Genomic DNA, 25,545 nt, shown 5'->3' on the forward strand with positions numbered 1-25,545 from the left:
GATGGTAAATTATAAGAAAAAGTTATCATATATATGACTTTTAGATAATAATAAATAATTAAATTAAACCTCTTGTATACACACACATATGAACAATTAATATGAAAAATATCTCAAATTTAGATTAAAAATACATACTCGCGAGAGGATGGATTACTTCCATATTTTACATCTCACGAAGCAAGGAAAACAAGAAAGATGAAAAGCAAGAAAGATACCAAGTGCTACTTTTTCTTTTTTCTTTTGGAAAATGAAAGAGAAGGAAAAAAGTAAATCTTTTCTAGATTTCTTGTGTATTGTTTCTGTCTAATTTGAGCATAAAACTCACTTTTGAGTACGAGAATTAAATTTTCCAATCAAGATTTACCATTTAGCTTCCAAACTGAGGCACAAAAATTAGCAAGAATACTTTTTCATAGCTCTTTGCTACTTGCCGCCAAACTTTATTTGAAACTTACAATACACTTGGGTGCCATGATGAAGTTCTCGTGTTTTCTTCTTTGATTCTTTCTGTATATTGTATCAAGCCTTTTCTTCCTTGTGGTATTTCACGATGAACTTCGTAGCTACTATTCTTACATATAGTACTCGAAGCCCTAGTTCTGCCTCTGCGTCGATGAACTTCAGCATCGACGACACCTCCACTTGGTAGTAGCTATTCTTCTACACACAATACCCGAAGCTATAATTGTACATTCAAATGAATTGGTTGTATATGAATTGACAATACCTCCTAGTAAGCTTCTTGCTCTTTTTCCTCCTTTCCTCTCCTCATTGGAGTGACTGACACCATATATCGGCATGACTAAAATGGGATCGACAATGTTGCATTCCAGTCAGGGACCAAAATTTCAGTGAGGGACTTCTGAAATTGTAGTCTTTCCTTGGATAATTTGGACAAGCATCCATTGACTCAATGAATTATTCATGCAGCAAATGTATTCCTTGTTTCCTTGTGCATCGATCTAATTACGGTTGTAACCTGTTCAACCTGCTCATCCGTAGCACAAGAGGCAAGCAACACTTTTGCGGTTCCTCCATCTGGATAACAACCAGCATCTATCATCTCTTCAAAAATCTCCAAGCATTTCCCGTACTGCTTCTTTCGCGCGTAAGCGCTCATCTTCGAAGTCCAAGTCACTACATCAGCTTTCAACCCTTTGCTGGCTAGGGAATGAAACACATCTTCCATTCTGCTAAAAAAACCTGCACGACCAAAGAAGTTAATCAAGATGTTGTAAGTGCTGATGTCCCCTTCATATGGACCATTCTCCATTCCTGTTAAGACTTCTTCCATCTTCTCAAACCGGCCGACCCTTCCGTAGGCATTAAGCATGGAGTTGAGCGCGAATGTGTCCAGCTCAAGACCGGATTTATGCATCTGGTTCATGACTGCTTCACATTTTGGGATGTTTCCTGCTCTTGAGTATGCAGAAAGGAGCAGCATGTGAGATTTCATGGTCGGTGTCATGCCCTGCTGTTTTAGCTCTTCAAATGCAGCCTCTGCATCTGTATGGAAGTAATGGCGATGGTCATGTCCTCCAGTAATGCCATCAGCACAAAACTTAAACATGGTAAACCCTTTTTCTGCAACTTATCTAATTAAAACATTGAAATCCATAGAGTTTCTCCCGAGGAACTTTGTCAAAGCCAAATGCCATTGAAAATATACAAATCTATACACAAAACAAAAAGAAAAAAAAGAAAAAAGAAGAAGCAACAAGAACAAGAAGAAAAAGTCAAAGGGATGTAAGTTTGATAGATATAGCTGATCATGTACTCACAAATGATTCCTCTAAACTATATGCTCTAACAGAGGCAGTGAAAAAATTGAGAAAGGTTGAGCTATCTTACCTTCATGAAGGCCAGCTCTTCCAAATGCATCAACCAAAATGTTGTATGAAGCTCTGTCTGGTTCACATCCCATGTGTTGCATTAGCGAGAAGATCTCGTATGAACCAAATGGCAAACCTGCACGACTTTTGGATTGGAAAATCATAGCTTTTAAAACCCCAAAATGGTTAACCAGAGTTTGAGAGAATCTATCATCTTTTGGTTGTGAGCTTACTTATAAGCTTCCATGAGAGCATTGTATGCATAAACATCAGGTTCATGTCCAGCCTCCTGTAGCTCTTCAAATATTTCTTCAGCCTTCTCGCACATTCCATCTCTCGCAAATGCATTTATCAAAGCAGTATATGTACATATATTTGGCTTGCACTTTTCAGTTTTCATTTCATTGAATATCTTTAGGGCCATAGCGGATTGATTAGCCTTCAATACATTGAAAGTAACAACAAAGCAATAAATGAATTATGGATTTGAATGCATCATACTAACAAATTTAGGAGAAAAAGTTACCTTCCCGTATAGATTAATCATCATTGTGTATGTGTCTGTTGATGGTTTGCAGTACCGATCACTTTTCATTCTTTGAAAGATTTCAACAGCCTTTCTAGTGTCCCTCTCCTTTAACAACCCATTTATGTATGCATTGTATACCACAGCACCTGATCAAAATGGATGATGTTTCTGCATAAACTCATGATTTAATAGTTTTCAGAAGATTTGTGAATAACATGAGAGTATTGAATAATGTAGCTTGATTTGAATACGACAAACCACTACATAGAGCAACAAAGAGTATTCATGTGAAAGGTGCATCATAAGGAAGAAAGGTACTTGGAAGTGTGCCATTTTGTCTCATTTCAGTAAGGATAGCCTCACACTTCTTGTAAAACCCACATCTGGAGTAAGCACCCAACAGAAGAGCATAAGTATCCTCAGTCGGGATGCATTGACCTTCAAGTAGATTCATGTAAATCGACTCTGCCTTCCTATACTGTCTCTTCTGACCGTATGAGTCTATAAGCAAGTTGAAGCATATGACATCAGGGCGGAAAGAGCTCTTGTATAGTATCCACTCACAAACCTACAGAACAATCCTCAATTTATGAAATCATAGAACGCTAAAGAATTTGCATGTTATCTGGTTAGACAGGACTCATGGAAGAAAGAAATACAACATAAATTGAGAAAAAAAAATCTCAAGAACATGCAACATAGTTTACAATATAAAATGTAACTACTAAAATATTTTTCCATGACCCATCATGTTGTCAATAAAAGTAGAAAAACATCTATTCGCTGTTTATAGACATTTGATCTTGAATAACCACAATTCAAAGAATTTGTCAAGTCGATAGTGTAACAAAGGAATGTGAGTGTTGTACTGTGTTCTGATCCAACATTATTTTACAGGTGAATGAAACTGTTAAAAACAAAAACAGTGGAAGATGATGCTTACAGATATAATAGGATCCCATTGCTTGTTGAGACGAAGTTGAACTGACACATTAATAAGATCATCCCACACATTGTGTGTGGCAGGGAGAGTGTCAAGTGAAGCCCATACTTTGGCAGCATCAGGTTCCTTCTGTACAAATTCTAGAATTTGCTGAGCCATGGGGCTTAGGACAGGGAAAACTCCATCTACAAACCCAGATCCATACTTCCAACCCCGTCCCCTTAGTGAACCACCTAATATGGAATAAGAATGATGCAAAACAATTCATTAGAATAAAGTCAACAAATTTGAAATTTGGTGATGTTTACTTAAACTAAGCTTGTTAAGGACAAAATGATTGAGTTAAGCCATTCTTAGGTAGCATGTGACATAGAACAATTGAACTAGCTTTATGAACTTGCGTGTCCATTAAGTAAGAAGCTAAAATTTGTTCACTTTTTGTGAGACAAAGCGATGATCAATGTTAATTTTGAACGTTCCAAAGGTGGTAAAATTTGTAGGCCTGAAGCTTTTTAGGACTAATTTTATAACAGTCTAACTGAAAGAACATGTAATTTGGTTGAAAAAACATTGGAAAATTGCACATCTGATTCATAAATACTTTACTGCTACTTAAGATAAAATGATTAAAAGATAAAATTTACAGGTAAACTTGTCATATTCCTTCAATCAAGATAGCAATAAGAAAGTTTAGTTATCAAAGGGAACTAAGTCTATATTAGTCTAGAAAACAAAAGAGAATACATAAAGCGGATAGAAGACTAAAGTATATGCTGAGTAGCATCTAGCATCTGGTACTGAATACATGAAGAATCAATTTTCCACTATAACATATGGTCTTTGTGCATTCTGCAGGCACTCTCAATGATCAATTGACTAAGTTTCCGGCCAACTTATTTGTTTAGGCACAGAGGTTGAGTTGGGAAAACTGCTATTTCTCTCCTTCAGACAGTACCAAAACCAAGATTTGATGAGGGAGACGAAATTTATTTTAGATGCTTCCCTCCATGGAGTATCATCTGAGAAATATGGAGGGACAACATTCATCCCAGATCAGAAGGTTGAAATGCAACCCTATAAATACCAACCAATGCAGGGAAAGAACATTCCACAAATAGATGATATGTAGATTAACAACAGAGATATAGATGAGATAAATAACACTAACCATTTCATACACTTAGGAAATCAAAAACTGCATTCAGCTTATTCTTCTATGTAAGCTAGAAAAGGAATTTAGTTTTCAGCGCTGACAAGTATTGCAGAAATAGTATTATCTTGATTAATTTCTGTTGTTTATCTATGATAGTTGGAAAATATTTTCTCTTCCTTCCCCATGTCACCCCATGTCCCTTTGATTTGATAAGAAACCCATTTGATTCAATCAGAAACCAACCAGCTTCAGTGATGCAGTGATGATTTGGGAAGAGTACAATGATTTGGATCAATTGACCACTATTTGGGTAGGGTAATGGTAAACTGTTTGGCTTGTCAAACTTGGTCCAAATTGAAGATCTCATCCACAATTGCCTCCAGACAAGTATCAATATTAGGAATTGCTTGCTCTAAACTAACCATGAAGAACCAAATTGATCAACTCATACTTGTTCTTCTATGACCTTAACAAAATTGCACAACTACTTCCTAACCTCAAAGAATGCACATGAATGTTTGGTTCCACTAGATCCTTACCATAAACTGTTCATACTTTGTTTAGTTATGCCATAAAATCCCTAATTACAGTACATCAATTATGTCTAGAACATAATTCTTCACAAGGTATATATTATACCAACAAACAAATATGCATTGTCATCAAAACAAAAACTACACTAAAGGTGTTCCTCAGCTTTCATGGAATAATACTCGACTATTGCTATAGCTTTGCTGATTTGCTATTTGCTTCAATGCAACTTGGAAAACATGGATGACAAAAATTAATGTAGGAGATTACAATGTCACTCCCCAATTTGTTCCTCCATGCCATCACAAACTTTAGCAGCTAAGACAACAATCATCACAGTTTGTTGTTCTGTTGGATACTAGTTGGAAGGAGTGAAACAGATGCAATTGTGTCAATCTCTCATTGACAACCTTTGAATGATGTTCACTTGAAGCTGAGGTGTAGACATCTAGACCTCCTAGATACAGAATGTATCCTTTCCTTATCAGGTCTGTTCATCAGCAGGGTTTTCTGAATCTGAAGGAAAGTGAGGCAACCTTCACAGTACCATCAGTGGCAGGGATGTTTACCTATCAAAATACAACTTTTCTTCATAATCCCTCTCCAAATGTTTGAACAGCAGTGGGAGGAATTGAACATGTTTATAAATCATATCAGATTTCCTACGAATTTGTCTTCTTTTGATAATTTTGCCATCCTCCCTTGTATAAATTTTCCCCAATAGCTTCTCAAAAAATGAGGGTTTCTCACTTTGCCATATCAAAAAAACACGTTAGAAAACTATGTTTAAATGAAGGTGTATAAGAAATATAACTACTGTGGTATGCAATTAAAAAATGACATATACCAAAATCTGATAAACTTCTGTTTGACTTCTGAAACATATTGCCCTACCCCTTTTCCTGGACAATTTTTTGGGGTTAGAGATTCTCCATTTCCCACGTTTGTCAAGAAAAACTTCCTCACTAATTTCTGCCCCATCAGAAATGCTTGGATGCTTACATCCTTGTCTTTGTGTTTTGTTGAGGCCAACTATTTTGAGTCTTGATTTTGCAAACGGACTGTATGGGACAGCCTCAATGGTAAACCTACAAATAGACAGCATTTAGAAAAGAAAAAAAAACACATTTCAAAACAGTTTTTCTCGTGAGAAAAGGATGGTCAAAGATCGACAAGAGATAGATGGCTTACAAGCATACATGAAGGAAGTATAAAATGTACAAACATACTATTCTTATCACAAGCATTATATAGGTTCCACTAGCTAGTAAAGACTATCCTTTTAGGGAGAAAAAATTACACAAAGGACCCATTTTGATACCAAAGTCTTTGCAAGCAAGGAATGGTGGCACCGCTGGTTAAGATAGCCACTAGCAAATCCAAAGGGAAAATTAACAAAAAGAAAAAGATTGATGGCAAGAGACAATTTTTCTTGTTCAATTTAAGGTTGCGTCGCTCTTCCAAATTCACAAAACATAAAATAAAGAATAAAAAAACGAATGTCGAGGATTCTGCATATAAGAGATTGAGAGTGGCGCATTACATTAGAGCAGTACACATTCGACGCCCTCAAATCCCAATGTCTATCGACCTACCGATCTTTCTCACGGCGGTTCTACTCTACGAAGAGATAGAACGATGCATTGGGAACAAGAGGGACAAGAGTCTCAAGCAGTAACAACAATACGAGAGGAGAAGAGAAGGAGACAGAGAGGGATTTGGGTACCGGAGAAGGGAGAAGGAGGTGGTCGGCGTGGTGGAGGTCATGCCGCAGCTGCCAAGCGGAGCGGAGATCTCAGTCGCAAGACTTCTTCGCTACGGGATGAGGATTACAGATGACGTGAGAGATGTCAGACACATGAACTCAAGTCCATCCCAATTTTATAATATTTATTTATTTTACGAAATTTCATCCTCATAAAAAGAATAAAAATAAAAACAGATGTCCATTTTATTTTTAAATCATGAATAGAATGCATAGATGTCCACTTTAATTTTTTATTAAAAAATATCTCATTTTACTATGCTATTATATATATTTATCTAAATATTCTTCGATATTCTTTAATACGGTTATTTCTATCTAAATCTTCCATCTAACTTTTCAATCGATCAGATATATTATATCAGTTACAAAATCGTAACAATTATATATATAATAGCAACTATAATTTTATAATTGTTACAACGTGTTCGACATACTTGATATTAAAAAATATTCTATTGTTGTAATTATAATTTCATAGCTATTACAACAATATTAGATGAGTAAGTCAAATTCATATTGTAGTAATTATGATTATAAATGCTATAACAAAAAATTAAAAAATATTAAAAAATTACTCTAATATGGTGTTGATTTTTAAAAATCAACATTACAGTGATGCAACTCTAGTTCAACCCGATTCAATTGGTAATATCAATTTAACCAAATTTAGAGTTTAAAAATCAAAACAGAATTATTCGAAATAATCAATATTTTTAAAAAAAATAATTATTAAAAAATTGAATTGAACTTTTAAATTTTATTGGTTTAGTTGATTAATTCAGTTTAAGGAAATTTTTGCTCGACTTTAATTTAATCTATATTGTAGCTGCGTACACCATCATGTTAAATATGTATTGTAATAATTATAATTTTATAACTACTATATCATGAATATTTTGAACATTAAATATATCAGACACACTATAGTAACTATAAAACTATAATTATTACAACACATTCGATCAATTTAAAAATTAAGATTTAGAATTTAAATGGAAGATGATAATATTAAATAGTATAGGTTAGTACTTAATAATATTTGAATAAATATATATGATAAAATAGTGCAATGGGATACTTTTGTTTTGTTTTATAAAAAATCAAAATGTGATGTATTTAGAAATAAAAAGATGCCTCGTCACTTTTATCCTTCATTTTTTTAAAATATAATTTATATATTTTTTGTATTATGTGTACAGACTATAATGGCTCAATTTGGTGCATATGATATTTTTCAATTGTTCTATTTTAAGTTTTAACATTCAGACTTACTTTTTATTATTTTATAATTATTTATTATCATTTTCTTTGCATTTTCAGAAAGGTGTAATCAGAGTGCTGAAAGTCTGTTGGAATAATGTGTTAATGGATTATGCCTAGGCGAGGAATCATATTTATTTTATTATTATTTCAAATGATAAATATGTAAAGTAACATATTTTCATAAGAATATATGTGCAATTTGATCTAATGGTTGTGCTAAAAATGTATCACTTAATCTACTTCAATAAAAATAAAAATCCACCACCCAGCGACCTCACAAAGTCGACCTCAAGACCATCTATAAGGAGATAAATTAAAAAGTTACAGTTGACCACGATAGAGAAGGGCATTACTTCGATTTCGTCAAGATTCAACTCTTGTCCATTTCAATAACTCTACTCCGTCATAATTAACTCAACTTATACTCTGAAGGCGCTTAATCTAAAATAAACAGGAGTGGCTTTTTGAATTAATGATCAATCAAATGACTCAAAACTTAGAAACAAATTAAAATTTATAATCCAAACATATTTGAGATAAGAAGCAAAACCTTCTAAAACAAAAGGCAAAAAAAAATCGTATAAAAGATGAACATTGTCCATTTATTTAATAGATATAACTTGAGTCATTCGTTTACTACTAAAAGCATTTAACTCAAATTGAAAATTAGCACAATTACAGAGCAATGTATATATGCCATCTTTTAACACTCCTATTAGATTACTAATAATTTTTTATTATTTTTTTTCAAATATAACAAAATGAAGCTTTATTTTGAGGGCATCATTTATTTATCAAATTCATGAGTTGAGCACAATTAACCCATTGATATTAATTATTGGAAAACTTCAAATGAAATCAAAACAAAAATGGCACCTTCGACCACATTCATCAGACTCACAGAGAAATTAGGCTGCTTAAATCCATATAAATTGTTCCCCTCCATGATAAAAATAGGCCTCAAGGCACCAGTGCAAACAAAATATCTCATCTTAAACTAAATTGATAGAGATTGAAAATTCAACTTCTGAGACTATAAATCAATCATCCGGAAAAATGAGGGACAAATCAATCGACTTAGTAAATGTTATCTCACACACTCACTTTAAGATGCATGTTGACGACTACAATTGAAAAGGAACAGGTAAAAAAGCATCCAGCTCAAACGATTATGGACGAGTCCTGGAGCTTTCGGCATTTCGCACTGGATTGAAATAAGAATGAGCCTGGAAGCAGCAGCAAATTTTCAATCAGATATCATTCATCAGAAAAATGGTGCAAGACTAACAACAAGGGTATTCACCATTGCTTCCTTTGCTGTAAGCCTATCCTTTTGATCATACTGGAGCAGCTTATCGACAAAATCAACAGCCTAGAAGAAATACCATAAGTAAAAATGATAACCGGAACTTTTGAATCTAGCACATTACCTCAGGAACTGCCAGATGCTGGTTTTCAGCATTTATAAACCTTGTCCATGGCTTCCTACTGTGCCTGTGAAATGGAAAATTGATGTTAAGGAACAGTTTGCAACAAGAAGAGCTTCCAACAAGCTTTTAGTTATGGAAGGGCGTTTGAGAACCTTCCAACAAGCTTTTCAAGGTGTGGATCCAGTTCAAGTCGGTATTTGTTGAGATACGAGCTTAACCCATCTGTTCCAAGCACCTGAACCACAATAAGCATTCCTTGCTGAGTTTCACAAGAGTACCAAAATTGACTAATTGGCAAAAATGATCAAAACAATAAAGCAGAAGCCAATCAACATATGAGGAAGCAGTGTGTAAAAAGACAATTATACACAAATTAATAACATTTCAATTGTGCTATATTTTCAACGTATTACTCACATCCGCCAAAACTGTAATTAACTTCCATTCAAATGTGATGCATACCTTTGCTATTTTGACCAACTGATCATAGTTATCCTGCCCATAAAAGAATGGTTCCTTCCTGAATACCTGCTATCATCAGAGTATAACATGAGAAAATAGAAAAAATGGTCAAATGAATGAAGCAGTACAACGATTTTAACGTACCATCCCAGCAAACATACAACCAAGGCTCCACATGTCAAGTGAATAATCATAATCTTGCAGGTCGACAAGAAGTTCTGGGCCTTTAAAGTACCTGCAAGGAAAAAGGCAAAAAAAAAAAAAGCTTAAAATTCTGCATTTGATTCATGAAGTAACAGCGGTTAAGGAAGAAAAAGGTCACAATTTCCTGAAGCAAAGAAACCAACAAGCCTCATTAGATAGATATTGTCCCTCCATTGAAAGCTATGAAGCTCTTAAATCACATTAATTTCATTAACTATAGTTTCTTGGGACTCCCTTTGCCCCATATATCTTCAATTCTAATCAATTCAGTCAAATTATAAAACACACCAATTTATTCCCTGGCAGAACCTACTTGAATTAAAGGAATATTCAAGGAATTACAATGATTTGTTTAATTGATACAAACTGTGACCTAGATCTTGCAGATATTTCAATTCTATTTAAGGATGATGCTATAGCTTCCCTCTAAATGGTTCTAAACAAATTAGTATCTGCAATTTGTGAGAGCTGCTCTAGCTATATAAGAAATCTTTGATTATGATAAAGAATCAATACTTAGTTTTGGAAGATTTTTGGGATTCAGTTACTTTGTTGAATTAAATTTAAATAAAAAGCAAAAAGTAAGTGTGTGCATATTGATAAAATGTTACTATGTTACATGATTTCTTTGTATCCCAAGTAATATTCGTGATATCTTAAATATAAAATTAATGAATACAAGAGAACAAGTATTGCATACAAGTCCCTTATTATTCCTATGAGGGAAATTTCATATGGGTAACCATAGAAGGGATTTCAGTTTAACAAACATCAATTACCCCTTTAAAATTTAGAACCGAAACAAGTATGCAAAAGAAGAGACATAGGATTCAAAAAAGAATAATAATGACTTTGTGTCTGTTTTTATTGTCGATATGCATATCAATTTGTTGCTTCCGAATTGCAAAACCTAAAAAAATGATTTCCATTAATCTAGGTTGGCAAGCTATGAGACTTTGCTTTCTCAGAGAAACTAATCACATGCCTAAATCGATTCCATTTTCCAAAGACAGTAAAAGAAAATGTTACAAGGTTAATAATAAGGCACAATTATTAGCATCATACCTAGAGGCAACTCTGACATTGTACTCTTTTCCTGGGTGATAAAACTCAGCTAGACCCCAATCAATAAGACGAAGCTTCCGTTGTTGATGATCTATCATAACATTATGAGGTTTGACATCTCGATGCATGATGCCTTGAGAGTGGCAATAATCAAGGGCCTATAGAGAGTTAAAGGCGATCAAACTTGACAAAATCTAATTAACTAAAAGATAGCAAACAAAAATATGCAACGCATGCCACTTGCAATACATATGAATAGACAAATTTGCAAAACTCAGATAATTGAATCATCGTACTCTGCACATCACTATAAATGTTAGAAATCTATTTGCTAAGGAATTCCATTAATTGGTGTACAACATCCTATTCAACATTAAAAAAATGATGAAAAAAGCAATTTGGCTCAGACCACATTGAACCAACCATCCAAAAAGGTAAGTAATTTCACAAAAAGTCCCTGACAGGTTGAACATGCAGAAAATAACATCAAGTTTAAAATTTCATGCAAATTATCATTATAAACACAACAAATCATATATATAATCATGCTTACTAAATCAAAAGTTACAAAAATAACAACAAGCAAGCCTTTATCCCACTAAGTGAGGTTGGTTATATAGATCCTCCTATGCCATTGGGCTTGATCCCCTACTACTAAATCAAAAGTTACATCTAACATTTTTAATCAGCTATGAAACATGAAATTTATCATTTATGTGTGAAATAGTATCTTAGACTACTCCAATTGAATTGAGTTACCAGCTATTCTCAATCATATCATAGCAGGTCAATTCAAATCCCACTTACAAATATGTTGAAAATCAGGGAAACATAAGATACACCTTATCTGAAGATAAAAACTTACAGATATTTTGATTGGTCGATCTAAAATTGTCAAGTGCATTATTAACTACCATAACCAATACCCATGCCACAACTAGTAACTTCATGTCATTCAAAATTAGTACGTTGACTAACAAACTGAAAATTTCATCTCAAAAACAAAGATGGAAGGATAAACATGCCTTTAGTAATTCATAAATATAGTATCTGATATCATAGTCAGATAATGTTGGATAGAGAACTTTAAAGTCAGTATTGTTGACGTATTCAAAAATCAGACTAGGTGTCTTTGATTGTTGATCTCTGACAATATCAAGTAGTTTGATGATGTTGGGACCACCACAAAGGTTTTGCAATATCTTTATTTCTCTCTTGATCTGCATCAAAGGAAAAATAGTTATATAAAAAAACACAACATAATAAGGAATTACAAATAAGAAACAGAAATGTTACAACATCAAGTAAACCCTACTGTTTGAGTCAGGCAAAGAATTTATCACTATTGACTAAGTTAAATGAAATTAGAAAATAAGGAAATATAACAGAATTCAATTGCAAAAATCATTATCATCAAGCAGTGTTTGTCCCAACTATTTGGGATTGGCTACATGAATGCTATATTTCATTGAGCATCAAGCTCTATACAAGGCAATATCACTAGTAATATTAAATTATTTCATTTGTTATTACATTGACTAATATTTGCTTTGATCACCTACTACTCCTTACCTTCCACTCTAATAGGTTAAATTATTCTAACTATCAAATCTACTAATTTCCTTTGAATATGTCAATACAGTTTCTATATTCTCTTATTTTATCATCTATTGAAGCTACACTTAATTGCTCTTGAATATTATTATTATTATTATTATTATTTTCTAGCAACTCCAAAAATCTACCTCAACATTCTTATCTCTGCTAACATTAACTTTTTATATAATTGTTTCCTAGCAACCTAACACTTGGATACCTAAAATATAGTAGAATATAACCTCATTAAACTTTCCCTTAGTGTAAGGGAGATATGACAATAGCACAAAACTAAAGAAGTTCCTCTCTTTTTTGATCATCCATTTTCTTAACCTATTTAATTTTATCTTCATTAATATCACCTTCTTATTGGATAATAAATGTGAGGTTCCTAAAACTCACTCACAGGTTCATCCATCTTAAGTGTTTTATCAATTCCCTTTTTGTTATTGGAACTACTTTTTTATGTATCAATTTTTATTTAATTGAAACAAACAGACTTGAAGTTAACTTTTGTATAAATCTCCAACTATGAGAAAAACATTTATAACACTCTTTGTAGCTTTAACATTAATAACAATATTATCATGCATATATTTTGTCACTCATTAATATAATTAATAGATGTTCTTTTATTTTCTAAAATGTATCACAATAGTTGTCTAAGGATTCGATCATTAGAATTTTCTCTAAATCAATAACAAAACTTGTGCAAGTCCTTGTTTTCTCTATATTTTTGTATTAGTTGTATCATCAAATAAACATCTATGGTTAATCTTGTAAACATGAAACCATATTGATTTTCCATAATGATAGTCCCATCTTTTATTCTCCTCTCGCAAACTCTTCCCTGAAATTTTATAGTATGTCTCATCAATTTGATACCTCTATAATTAGAATGGCATTGTATATTCCCTTTATAATTATAGGAATCAAATGAAATATTACCAAAATTATTGAGATAAAAATTGCTACATGGATAAAACTTCCTCATTAGAATTATTTAAAAAAGAGAACTCAGTTCCAATTGCAATAGCTTTTATAGAGTTTGAGGGTAAAATGAATTTACTAATGAGTGATGACACTGTATGAAGCACATGCCCTTCAGAAAACTCAAAGTAATATAGCTTAAATCAATTGCAATCTAATGCAAGTTTCACATCATTAATAAAGAAGCATATGCCACCTGAGGAATTTGTATATCCTCACTAGCTTAAGAAGATACTCTACCCATGGAATCAGACATCCTTCATCTAGTATATTATTTGGAGAGTTTGAGATCACTAGTAAAGAAACATATGCCATCTAAGGAATTTATATATCCTCAGGAGTTTAGTGATAGTACTCTCTGATGGAGTGAGGCATTCTTCATCTTGTGTATTATTTGAAAATTACTTAGAATTCTTTGATCAATTCCAGAAGAGTACTATTCATCCTCATAAATTTTTGGGATGATTCAAGTATGTTCGTCCAATCTCGGGAATCAACTATTGGAGCATTGGTCAAATGAAGTATTGAAAAACAACAAGCAAACCCTATAAGACTTTGCTTTAAAATATCAGAACACTACTCTTACGTGAAAATTTTGGCATGTCTAAAAGCTCATGTGATTCCCACAAGGCCAAAATGATTAGAAGACATTTAGGATATTCAGCAACAACCAAATCAATCTGTAAAGCAATGGGGCCAAAACACATCGTAGCAACTTCTTTATTATTAAGAAGATCAAAGATAAAGCATTAGATTCATGACCCAACAAATTTTGCACCTTTTTCTTTTTGACTGGCTTGAGAATCTTTATAATGCACTTCTCATTGTTGGGAACGTGCACTCCCTCGAAAACCTCACTATACTTTCCTCTTCCTACCTTCCGAACCACCTCGTAAGGATCTTGTTCCCTAAGAAAGCAAACAATCAACGACCAGCCAGTATGAAGCCTTGAAGGGGAAAAAGATAATGTGAAATCCAGCAAGAAAACTCAAATTGTTGGCGATAGAGGCATCAATCACGCTCTTACCCCCACTGGGCGGTGAGTGATTCGTAGTCCCAGTAGTCCTTGGGGCGATGGACGTTGATGTCGGCGTAGACCCGAGCCAGGGAGGGGGCGCCGGGACGGCGGAGGGACTTGCCTATCTTCTGCGCCAGGGCTCCGGCAGCGGCGGAGGCGGCCGAGGTGGCGAACGGACGGAGGAGGAATCCGGCGATAGGGTTGAGGAGGTAGTTGGAGGCAGGGGCGGGTACAGCTGCGGGGAGGGAGGGGAGGCGAAGGTGGCGGAGGAGGGATCGGATTGCGGAGGGGAGGAGAGGGCTAAAGGTCATAGAAAGAGAGACAGGGATTGGACGAGGAGGAGCACAGATAGAGGTGGAGGAAAAGCGGCGGCGGTGGCGGCGAGTCGGCTGAGGGAGATAGGGATAATGCATGTCCATGTCCTTTTAGCTGCGCTGTGGTTTGTTGAAAGGGGAGGAAAGCATCTAAATAGTGGACGGTTTGACCCGCTATACATTATGTACGGCATTTCACTGAACCCGTGAGGAAATTTTAATATTATCTATAGCCGTCAAGATTGAGTTAGCTCCGTTGAATTGATCCGTCCTGTTAAAAAAAAATGATAATCCCAATAGTCACATCTTTGGGGATGGTCGGTTCGGTTCCACGAAAGTTTCCCACCGATCGGGGTGGTCGGCCCGGTCCCACGGAAGTTTCCCACCGACCACCAGGGTAAATCGGAAAGCGCATACGGCGGCCAATCCAGATGCCCAGCATCCTTTGATTGTGTTCCCCATTTGGAGGAAAATTCCTACAAATACGCCGTAGCTAGGGATCGAACCGCGGGTCCCTAAGTTACCATCCGGATGTCCTACCGTTGCACCATTGCCCCGGGGACTTGATCCGTCCTGTTAAGTAATTTAGGTGGATTGAATTAAAATTTTATCAATCAATTTTAAGATGAGTTAATCCACCTAGGGCCACGACCTGTATGGATTGACTCACGGCGGACTTGGATTGGCCCGCGGGTTAAGAAAATTTATTTATTTATTTTAAATTTTAGAATTAAAGTAGAAAAGTCAATGAATTAACTTAATCAATTTAAATTTAAAATTTTTAAAAAAATTTATTTTGTAATGGCCCGTGAGTTGACCCGCCTAACCCACGGTCCACCTTGAGTTGGTTTGGATTGAAGATTTTTCAACCCGCCAAGTTGGTGGGTCGGCCTATCCTACCCCGCCATATGATGGATCCGTCATGGGTTAGTCCATCCCTTCATGGATTCATTCGTTTGACCGCTCTAATATTATCCAGTACTCAATTTTTATAATTTTAAAAACATGCATTTTATTTCCCTTATATATATATTTTTATTCCCATTCAAAATTTTAATTTAAAATAATTTAAAAAATTTTAAATATATCAATAGCTTGATATTTAAAAATCTCTTTAATATATTACGTTAGAGATATGAATTCAACAACATAACTTAAAAATAATAAATTTATAATTTATAAAGATTAAAGAATTTTAAATCATTTTAAATTAAAATTAATATATTTCTAAAAACTTTTTAAATATATTTATGTTCTCCATCTTGAATTCAATAGGGTTTAAGACTTAATAAAATTTATTATAAATTAAATTTAAAATAATGATACTCATTAATCAATACGATAATGAATTCTTAGAGCATCCGCAACGCTCGTGGCGTTATAACGCCTTTAACAGAGATCGACTGAGTCCACTTCCACGTGATCGACCAGTGATGGTCGACCACCTGGTCGACCACCACTCAGAATTCTGAACTGTGGTGGTCGACCACCTGGTCGACCACCACTCAGAATTCTGAACTGCCGAACGCGTTAACAAAAAATTAAAAAAAAACATGGGTCCCACCTATTAACGCGTTCAGAACTCTGAAACGCGTTCAATACCTTACTCCTCTCTCACTCCTTCCTCACTCCTCCACGTCGCTCCAAAATCCTCCCTCGCTCCTCCACGTAAGTTATTAACGCGCGATTAACGCTGCGTTGCGGATGTTCTTAAGATTTTAATTTGAAAAAATTAAAATGAATGGACAAAGAATTTAATATTATTTTAATAATAAATAAAAAAAGCATTCTTTCGACGATGACGATATGTAACTGTTACAGTCTAATTGGTCCTGCAATGTCCCAAAACCATATTTTTAAGGTTTTTTTATGCTGGTTTTTTTTAAAATTTTTTTCTTATACATATTTTTAATATTGATTTCAACAAGGAAGATAGAAGTTACAGGTTGTCTTGGGAGAATTCCAGGGTCTTATGAACGCCTTGAGGCGCATGTAGAGGCTGTGGGAGACCAGAGCTCTTGTAGAGAAGAGGCTTCTTTGGTCGACAATAGTTTGTGTCAAAAGAGGGCTTAAGGTGAGTTGAGCGAAGAGTGTGCAGTGGACTGAGAAGGTTCATATACAAGGTGTGGATAGTGGTTTGTCCGGATTCATTATACTTTAAAGTATATAAACTTGGTTTCTTTAGGCAGGCCGAAACATGTACACTAAACAAGCCATAATCACTCTGTAGTTCGAAATACCCACATCAATATTAAGAGCAAAACCACAAACCATTTCGTATCAGAAATTATTACTTCAAGATAAAATCTTTAAAATCACCGCATGATCCATGTAAATGTCCTTTTCAGGAACAGATAGAAATCTTACAATGAACTAACAATCAGGCATACAAACAAACACCTTTTACACATTTGCAATTGCTCATTCAATCCGTTACCAATTGGAACAGATTGACAAAAAGATTTAAGCAACCTTCACTTTTCTTGAAGAGAAGTGAACGTTCACTTTTCTTGAAGATTTAAGCAAGGGATCAGAGGAAGTACCAATTCCAACGGAGAAGGATCGCACTGAGGAGGCAGACCGCGTACGAGACCTTCTTCCTTGCGCTCGCCTTCCTTCCTCCTCTTAATCTTCTTGCTGCTGCAGCTGCCGGCGCGCTTGAGTTGGAGTTCGGCCGATTGTTGCCCCCGCCGCAGCACTTCAGCAGCCTAGTTACGAGACGTCAACGGGAGAAGTGGTGGTCTGGTGGAAGCTTACGGGAGAAGGAAGGATCAAGAAAGAAGAAAGAGCAGAATACGAAAAGACGGGAGAAGGAAAGAAAAGAAGAAAGAGCAGAATACGAAAAGACGGGAGAAGGAAAGAATGGACTTCTCTTATTTTTTGTTATCAAAATATCAAAATAATGTCACATCCCGTAAGACCCTTGTTTCAATATTGTTTTAGCAACTTTGACAAAATCTATAACTTAAAATAAAATTATTTTTATCTATCAAAATTTAGTATACATAAAGTATTATTATATTCATTTTTTTTTTCAATTTAGTTAAAACTATTCTAATTTGATCCAAAACGTTCTAACTTAATCCATTTTTTTTTCAATATTATTGTACACTCTGTTCCAAACTACTAACGTGCGATAAGTTTGTCCACAATATATAACATTTTTATTTAAAATTATTACAATATATAGTAATTTTATTATCATTTTAATCAAACTGTCTTATGTTGTATTAGTTCCGAATATGTTTGTACTAGTTTTAAATAAAATTATTACAATAGTATTATAATAAAAATATTTTTAAAATAAAATGATATGGTATGTTAACATATTTTATAAAATTGAAATACCTTTTTGCGAAAATAATAATAGACTGTGCCCATTTTATATAGTTGCTAAAGTTGAAAGTATATTCTGAGAATATTAAGAAAGGTGATAGATTAGGATTGAGCATTCAATTAAGATGCATAGGTTAAATTGAATTATTCCAAACTGAACTAATTAAAAAAACACAATCAACCAAACACATTAAAATTTATCATTAAAATATTAACAGAAATGGTAGGTAACTGAATTCATTAATTTTTAATAAAAATTTAATAAATTTAATAAATAATAAAAATGGATTTGATAGATTTTTAAAATTCAAAATAAAATTGATTTAATTGAAATAACTGATGTTTTTCTATCTAAAAAATTGAATTTTTGAATAAATCTAACTAATTTCTGAGTTGTTGTAAAGTTTGTCGGCACATCACGACTTGATTTTGGATGACAAACTAGTTAAGATTAAGATGATAAATTACTGTCAAGTGTCTCACTGCTTTCCAAAATCTCATGCAACAATTGTTCCTTCTCTTAATTAAAGGCCAATTAACTGGTCTAAGCATCTTATTACTCCATTAGGCATTGGTTAGGTCAGCTCTCCCTTTCCAGCATGAATAAATAAAATTGACGGATTTGTCCATCTGTGCAACCGCTGATTGGATGATGAAAGATGAACTGATTTCATGTTCTTGCATGAAATGGCAAGTAGCAACTAGCAAGTAGTTCTCAATCTCTTCACTTTTTGTTGTGTGTTGTTTGTTGGTGCAATGGAGAAAGGCAACATTTCGCTAGCTCATAGATTGTGTGTTGTTTGTTGGTGCAATTAACTGGTCAATGATCTCATGGCGACTTTGTCCGACTTTGTCCCTTCGATAAGCCTTTTCGCGAACTTTCTCTAACTATTGAATTATATACGATGATGATAATGATGGTGCATAAAAAAGATGATCATTGATGGTGCATTTGAGCCTAAAAATATGCCCTTTTTTAGAAAAAAATGTAAATAATAATAATTAATTTAGTTAAATCCATCTCAAATTTATTTAATAGCAAGGGCTAACGGATCGAATGCCGTTTTAACGAATCAGATCTGATAACGTGTCCTGCTAGGTGGTAAAAAATATAATGTATTATAAAAAATTTATTATGTATAGAAATAAATAGAATAAGTTTATATATATAAGATTAAATATTCAAAAGTATTTCAAATGTTTGTAATAGTTTAGGTGGTAAAATCTCTTTCTCTTAAACAACAGGTTGGGAGTTCAAACCCCATCACTCATTAAAATTTTATATAAATTTCAAATTTTCAAGCGGATCCCCGACGGAGCTCCGATTAGTTCGGGGGACGGGATCGGGTTCGGGGATGGGAAAGCGGGTCCCCGATGGAGCCCCGATAAGTTCGGGGGACGGGATCGGGTTCGGGGATGGGGACGGGGAATATTTGGAATACCATCTCCGATCCATCCCCGCTTTCCGAGATTCGGGGATTCCCCATCCCCATCCCCGCTTTCTCGGGTTTGGGGATTCCCCGGTCAAAATGGGTTCGGGGAACGGTTTCTCCATCGGGTCCGGGTCTAATTGCCATCCCTAATCCTACCCCGCCATATGATGGGTCCGTCATAGGTTAGTCCATCCCTTCCTGGATTCATTCGTTTGACCGCTCTAATATTATCCAGTACTCAATTTTTATAATTTTAAAAACATGCATTTTATTTCCCTTATATATATATTTTTATTCGCATTCAAAATTTTAATTTAAAATAATTTAAAATTTTTATATATATCAATAGCTTGATGTTTAAAAATCTCTTTAATATATTACGTTAGAGATATGAATTCAACAGCATAACTTAAAAATAATAAATTTATAATTTATAAAGATTAAAGAATTTTAAATCATTTTAAATTAAAATTAATATATTTCTAAAAACTTTTTAAATATATTTATGTTCTCCATCTTGAATTCAATAGGGTTTAAGACTTCATAAAATTTATTATTAATTAAATTTAAAATAATGATACTCATTAATCAATAGGATAATGAGTTCTTAGGACTTTAATTTGGAAAAATTAAAATGAATGGACAAAGAATTTAATATTATTTTAATAATAAATAAAAAAACATTCGTAACTGTTACAGCCTAATTGGTCCTGCAATGTCCCAAAGCCATATTTTTAAGGTTTTTTTTGCTGGATTTTTTTAAAAATTTTTTCTTATACATATTTTTAATATTGATTTCAACAAGGAAGATAGAAGTTACAGGTTGTCTTGGGAGAATTCCAGGGTCTTATGAACGCCTTGAGGCGCATGTAGAGGCTGTGGGAGACCAGAGCTCTTGTAGAGAAGAGGCTTCTTTGGTCGACAATAGTTTGTGTCAAACGAGGGCTTAAGGTGAGTTGAGCGAAGAGTGTGCAGTGGACTGAGAAGGTTCATATACAAGGTGTGGATAGTGGTTTGTCCGGATTCATTATACTTTAAAGTATATAAACTTGGTTTCTTTAGGCAGGCCGAAACATGTACACTACATGATCTGATGTTTTTTTTTGCTCTCTTTGAAGGTTCTTGCAGTTTGTTTGTGTACTGAGTGATTTAATCACCTTGTCCATTTTAGAAACTAGCAAAGCTGATGATATCTAGGTACTGAGAATGATTTCTGCGCATGTTTGATCATGTAAATAGGTTAAGAAGACACTAAGTTTTAAGTTGAATCGAAGGTGTTTTCAGAACCATTTATAACATTCCTGATCAGTAAAATAGTTGATACACTGATTGAGAGATAGTTTTAGAATCCAGCAAACAAGAAGCACCAGAATCGTGGCAGAATTCACGAATCCCTGCATGGGTTTTGCGTTATAGGCAGAGCTCCATCGTATGCGCACCTTAGAACATCTGGAAGTTTCTTCACCACTCGAGGCCCTGTTGGCACTTTCCCAGATTTGGGTCTGATGTCCTTTATTCCCATTACATTGCCAACATGCAGACAACAAAACACAACATTAGGGTTTAGGGTAGAATCAGACTTGATAATATTATGCTTGAATAAAAAATGCTACTTCTTTTTTACTTTTGTGCCAAAATGAGTCTTTCAGATTTCTTTCAGGGAAGTTCTTGAGAAATTGTGTTTCATGGAAGTATAAGGTGAAGTGGAACTGGAGTATGATGTTGCCAAGAATAATTTTTCTCAGAATTTCAGATTTGCATAGGATTGAAGGAACTGAATGGGTGGATTAGTCATACAAATTCAACTGTCAACCTGGTCGAATATGGATGTAGGAATAGCAAGAGTTGCCACAGCATTTGGAGCGTCTACGATTCCTGATATTCTTCCTTCACAAGGACAGCATGAGAGTAGCAAATAGACCTGCATTGAGTATATACATTAGTTCATAGTTAATGCAATGCCAATGAGTTGGGATAATGTGTGAAAAAATCTTTCAGACCTGTTCTTTGGAGTACCCGAATCTTGAAAGGTAGTCGATGGCGTTAAGGACAGCACGCTTGTAGGCTACAGTTGCATCAAGGAAGTGCTGCCTCCCTGCCTCATCCACACTGATTCCTTCAAAGACTAACCATTCTGAAAACCTTGGTTCTACTGGCCCTATCTCAAAGATTGGGTTTACATGTAGAGGTGTTGGACCCATTGGTGTAAGGTATTCTCTCATTCCACCCCTTATGATCTCACACCTGCTTGTCAAGTAGATGATTATTATGCATGATTCAAATTAGGAATTGATTTACTTTTACATTTTGAATTGTAGTTGATTGCTTTCAAAATTTAGTATATTTAAATTTGGCATGAATATCTTTTAATTTGGTTGGAGACAAATGAATATCTCTTTTATATTTCTTATCATCTCAGTATAGATGCATTTAGTTGATAAACTTAATGTTTTTGCATTTAGTTAGTTTGTTCTCAGTTTCTTTTTATTATTATCATTCATTAGAAAAGAACAAAAATATCATTGTGCCACTAGTTTCTTTTTTAATTCGATTGTCATCCATTAAAAAACTAAATGCTATCATTTTCATCTTTTCTTCATATTATTGTTCATGCACTTCTAAATTGAAATAACATGCACAAAAATTCACAATCACGTTAGTCCATGTCTAGAGAAAACTCGTGTCATATTCCTGAAAATAATAATCATTATAAATTTAGACATATTAGGACAGAGGCCCTTGTTTGGAACAATAAATCTTAATACATTTCTTGATTGATTAACGAAAATAGAAGAGCACTTTGACTATCATGATCTCTATTGAACGAGGGAAAGGGTGATAAACAGGAAGAAAATAAAGTTTAAGTCCATAAGGAAAAATAAACTGATCTTATTTCTTACTGGAAGGGACTTCCAAACAATAAGATGATGGATACTCTATGCTATGTGAAGGACACGACTGTGACAATGCTTTATTGTTCCTTATGCATTGAAAAGACAAACTAATTGAATATGCTCACAACTCACTTGGAGTCGAGTTCTCCTATGAAGCAAATTAGGAATCAGTCTATCTTTTACATGCTTTATTGTTCCTTATGCATCGAAAAGGATGAACTAATTGAATATGCTCACAACTCCCTAGGAGTCCAAGTCGAGTTCTCCTATGATGCAAATTAGGAATCGGTTTCTTTTACATTTTAAATTATAGTTGATTTCGGTTATTGCCTATCTTAGGTGTCAAAAGTTCAGTTTCTTTTAAGTTGGTGGGAACTTTAAATTTGGTTATGGTTTAATGAGCATCTTTAAGTTTGGCAGGATTTTGTATTTTTCAGTTGGTAAATGGGTGCAATTTGTCATGTTGAAGCCTTTAAAAAGACCACAACTCCCCCTTTGTATCATTTATCATTGTGGGAAGTCTAGTGCTTTGTGTTCATCTCTCTGCAACATGATACTGCATCACACTTCCTTTAAAGATACTTAAAACAATATTTGAGTCTCAGCCCTCCTTTTCAAGCATTTCTTTCCTTTATTTTCTTTTCGATGATCAAAGCTGAAAGCACCTATTATGGGTCTCCAGACCTTCATATTTTATGATTCTTGCTAAATTTTCTTGTCTTATTTTATGCTAACTTATATAATATATAGAAGCATATAAACAAACATGCAACTGAGAGTTTGAGAAGTTACTTGAGTTCTAGGAATCCACTCATTTCTATTGCTCCACAGAATGAGACTTCACCATCTCCCTGGGAAAAATGCATATCGCCAGTACTAAGATTTGCTCCTTCCACAAACACTGGAAGGTACACTTTTGAACCTCTACTTAAATTTTTGATGTCACAATTCCCTCCATTTTCCCTTCCAGGAATCGTCCTTGCAGCCTCATTTGCAATCTTCCCCCATTCAGGGGTTCCTTCTTTTATCTACAATATCAACAAATTAAATTTATACATGAGAAACTGAGTTTCTTTTACATACATCAAGTTCCACTTGAAATGCAAAGAAAACAATCTTTCCTACTGCATATGTTTAAGCTGATAGGCCTCTGGATAATCAGACTAAACCATATACCTTATCAATAGTTGAGAGTTTTTGTAGCCTGAAACTTTCATACATATACTTTCAAGGTGACAATAAGAACCTGAGGGTCAAGGGAAGAAATCTTACTCCTCGTGTTTCTAGACATGCCGGCATGAGGCAACTTCGACATGGACAGCTTTCTAAAGTTTGCAGACGATTGATCTAACTTGATTGCTTGTCTTGGTTAATGCTAAAGAAATTTATTTCAGATTCCTGATGCTTTAAGTTGTTAGTTTCAGCTTGGTCAATTAGTTTCTGTTGTTCATTTAGCAATTTCCTATTCTCTGAAAATCTTTTTGAGTTCTCAAAGTCTAAAATGGACAGGTTCTTTGTAGGATTTTACCTTTCCGAGGAGGCAATTCTTTGCGGTCGGTAAGTTCGCGAGCGGTCTCTGGTGCACAATTTCACATAATTTCAGCAATCTAACATCAGTTTCTGCCAGTTTCTTTTCCCTTTCATTCCATATCTGTAGAAGTTCAATGGAAGGTGCTGTTCCAACTATCCCCGGGTGAGTCAGTCCTGGGAATCTAACACCTACAAAGCCGAAACAACCTCCTTAAGAGGATCAAAATGTCGAAAAGTCGAAAGAGTCACACCATGGCACCTGGTATGTTAGGAGAGTATGCATATATTCCTTCAAAGTACCAAATAGCTTTAGTGGCACAAGGGAAGTGATCTGTTAAAAACCCTCCACCATTCTCTCTATCGAATGTGGCAGTATAACCCCATTCATCACCAGGAAGGGGACCCAAGTTGCATATTTCAACTGCTAGAAGATCACCGGGCTTCGCGGGCACCCCTTTCGCATCTAGAACTCTCAGAGGGCCACTGAGATAATGAGTCTGTGAAAGGTACAGTAGCAATGTCAACTATATTAACTACCAAGTATGATACTGAGAAGTTCCAAACATGCAACTTACAATTGTTGTATCGATGGTCTTTACATCTTCGGCAGAGTCGTTATCGCCAATCCGACCTCCAGTCCAGTCGACCATCTCGACGCGGAAGAGCTCCCCCTCGGTGACATCGGCGACGGGGGGTATGTCGGGGTGCCAGCGGTTGTGCAGGGGAAGTTTTTGCTCCCAAGGCCTCTTCTTCACATCTATGGGCACCACAATTCTTGGAGTTAGAGGAGCCATGGCTGGAAATGGATTCTCCAAGCTTTGTGATGTGGTTGATGATAGAGCAAGGTGTGGAATTTTGCTAATGGAGGTTTGAAAATTGCGTCAGTTGTCTCTTTCAGAAGGGCCAGCTAAACTTTTGTTCTGTTTCATCTGTAAGCTAACTGTTTGTTTGTGGTGCTGGATTTTTTTAAATGATTCCATTCCTTGATTTTCACGCTAAAAAATTCTTTTAGAGAATTAAAATCAATTTGTTTTTTATTAAAAAAGAAATACTTTTTATTAGAAGTGGTCAGGATTGATTTGATCTTTAGGCAAAAGAATTCTCCAAAGTGGACATTCTTTTCTTATTTATTTTCCATTAAAACTTATTGGTTGTCCAAGTAATATTATTCTAGAAAATGTATTTGATCGTAATATTCAAATTGAAATTAATGAAATAAATATCACATTTTTTAAATCATAATATTAATCA

The 25,545-nt window shown here is 34.6% G+C and overlaps 3 protein-coding genes across 3 annotated transcripts; all 3 read right to left on the reverse strand.

Annotated features, from left to right (window-relative positions):
- Positions 1–438: 438 nt before the first annotated feature.
- Positions 439–6,758, reverse strand: LOC141822381 (uncharacterized). The gene is made up of 8 exons (XM_074709831.1): positions 6,718–6,758; positions 5,886–6,079; positions 3,308–3,540; positions 2,683–2,932; positions 2,362–2,510; positions 2,069–2,274; positions 1,855–1,979; positions 439–1,509 (listed from the first exon to the last, which is right to left on the reverse strand). Exons 1-8 carry the CDS (start codon positions 6,756–6,758, stop codon positions 926–928), a joined length of 1,782 nt encoding a protein of 593 aa, XP_074565932.1. The 3' UTR covers positions 439–925.
- A 2,181-nt stretch (positions 6,759–8,939) lies between these two features.
- LOC141821426 (casein kinase II subunit alpha-like) lies at positions 8,940–15,190 on the reverse strand. Its single transcript, XM_074708859.1, has 11 exons — positions 14,797–15,190; positions 14,548–14,677; positions 12,209–12,403; positions 11,184–11,341; positions 10,059–10,149; positions 9,915–9,980; positions 9,605–9,687; positions 9,453–9,516; positions 9,326–9,394; positions 9,173–9,248; positions 8,940–9,140 (listed from the first exon to the last, which is right to left on the reverse strand). Exons 1-10 carry the CDS (start codon positions 15,096–15,098, stop codon positions 9,192–9,194), a joined length of 1,215 nt encoding a protein of 404 aa, XP_074564960.1. The 5' UTR covers positions 15,099–15,190; the 3' UTR covers positions 8,940–9,140; positions 9,173–9,191.
- Positions 15,191–21,133: 5,943 nt separating this feature from the next.
- Positions 21,134–25,135, reverse strand: LOC141820819 (uncharacterized). The gene is made up of 7 exons (XM_074708177.1): positions 24,870–25,135; positions 24,554–24,791; positions 24,293–24,483; positions 23,557–23,792; positions 21,871–22,114; positions 21,684–21,791; positions 21,134–21,380 (listed from the first exon to the last, which is right to left on the reverse strand). Exons 1-7 carry the CDS (start codon positions 25,086–25,088, stop codon positions 21,255–21,257), a joined length of 1,362 nt encoding a protein of 453 aa, XP_074564278.1. The 5' UTR covers positions 25,089–25,135; the 3' UTR covers positions 21,134–21,254.
- Positions 25,136–25,545: the final 410 nt, after the last annotated feature.

This window comes from Curcuma longa, chromosome 2 (assembly GCF_044706935.1).
Source record: "Curcuma longa cultivar G26 ecotype Majalengka, Jawa Barat chromosome 2, ITB_CL_G26_1.1, whole genome shotgun sequence".
Lineage (NCBI taxonomy): Eukaryota > Viridiplantae > Streptophyta > Magnoliopsida > Zingiberales > Zingiberaceae > Curcuma > Curcuma longa.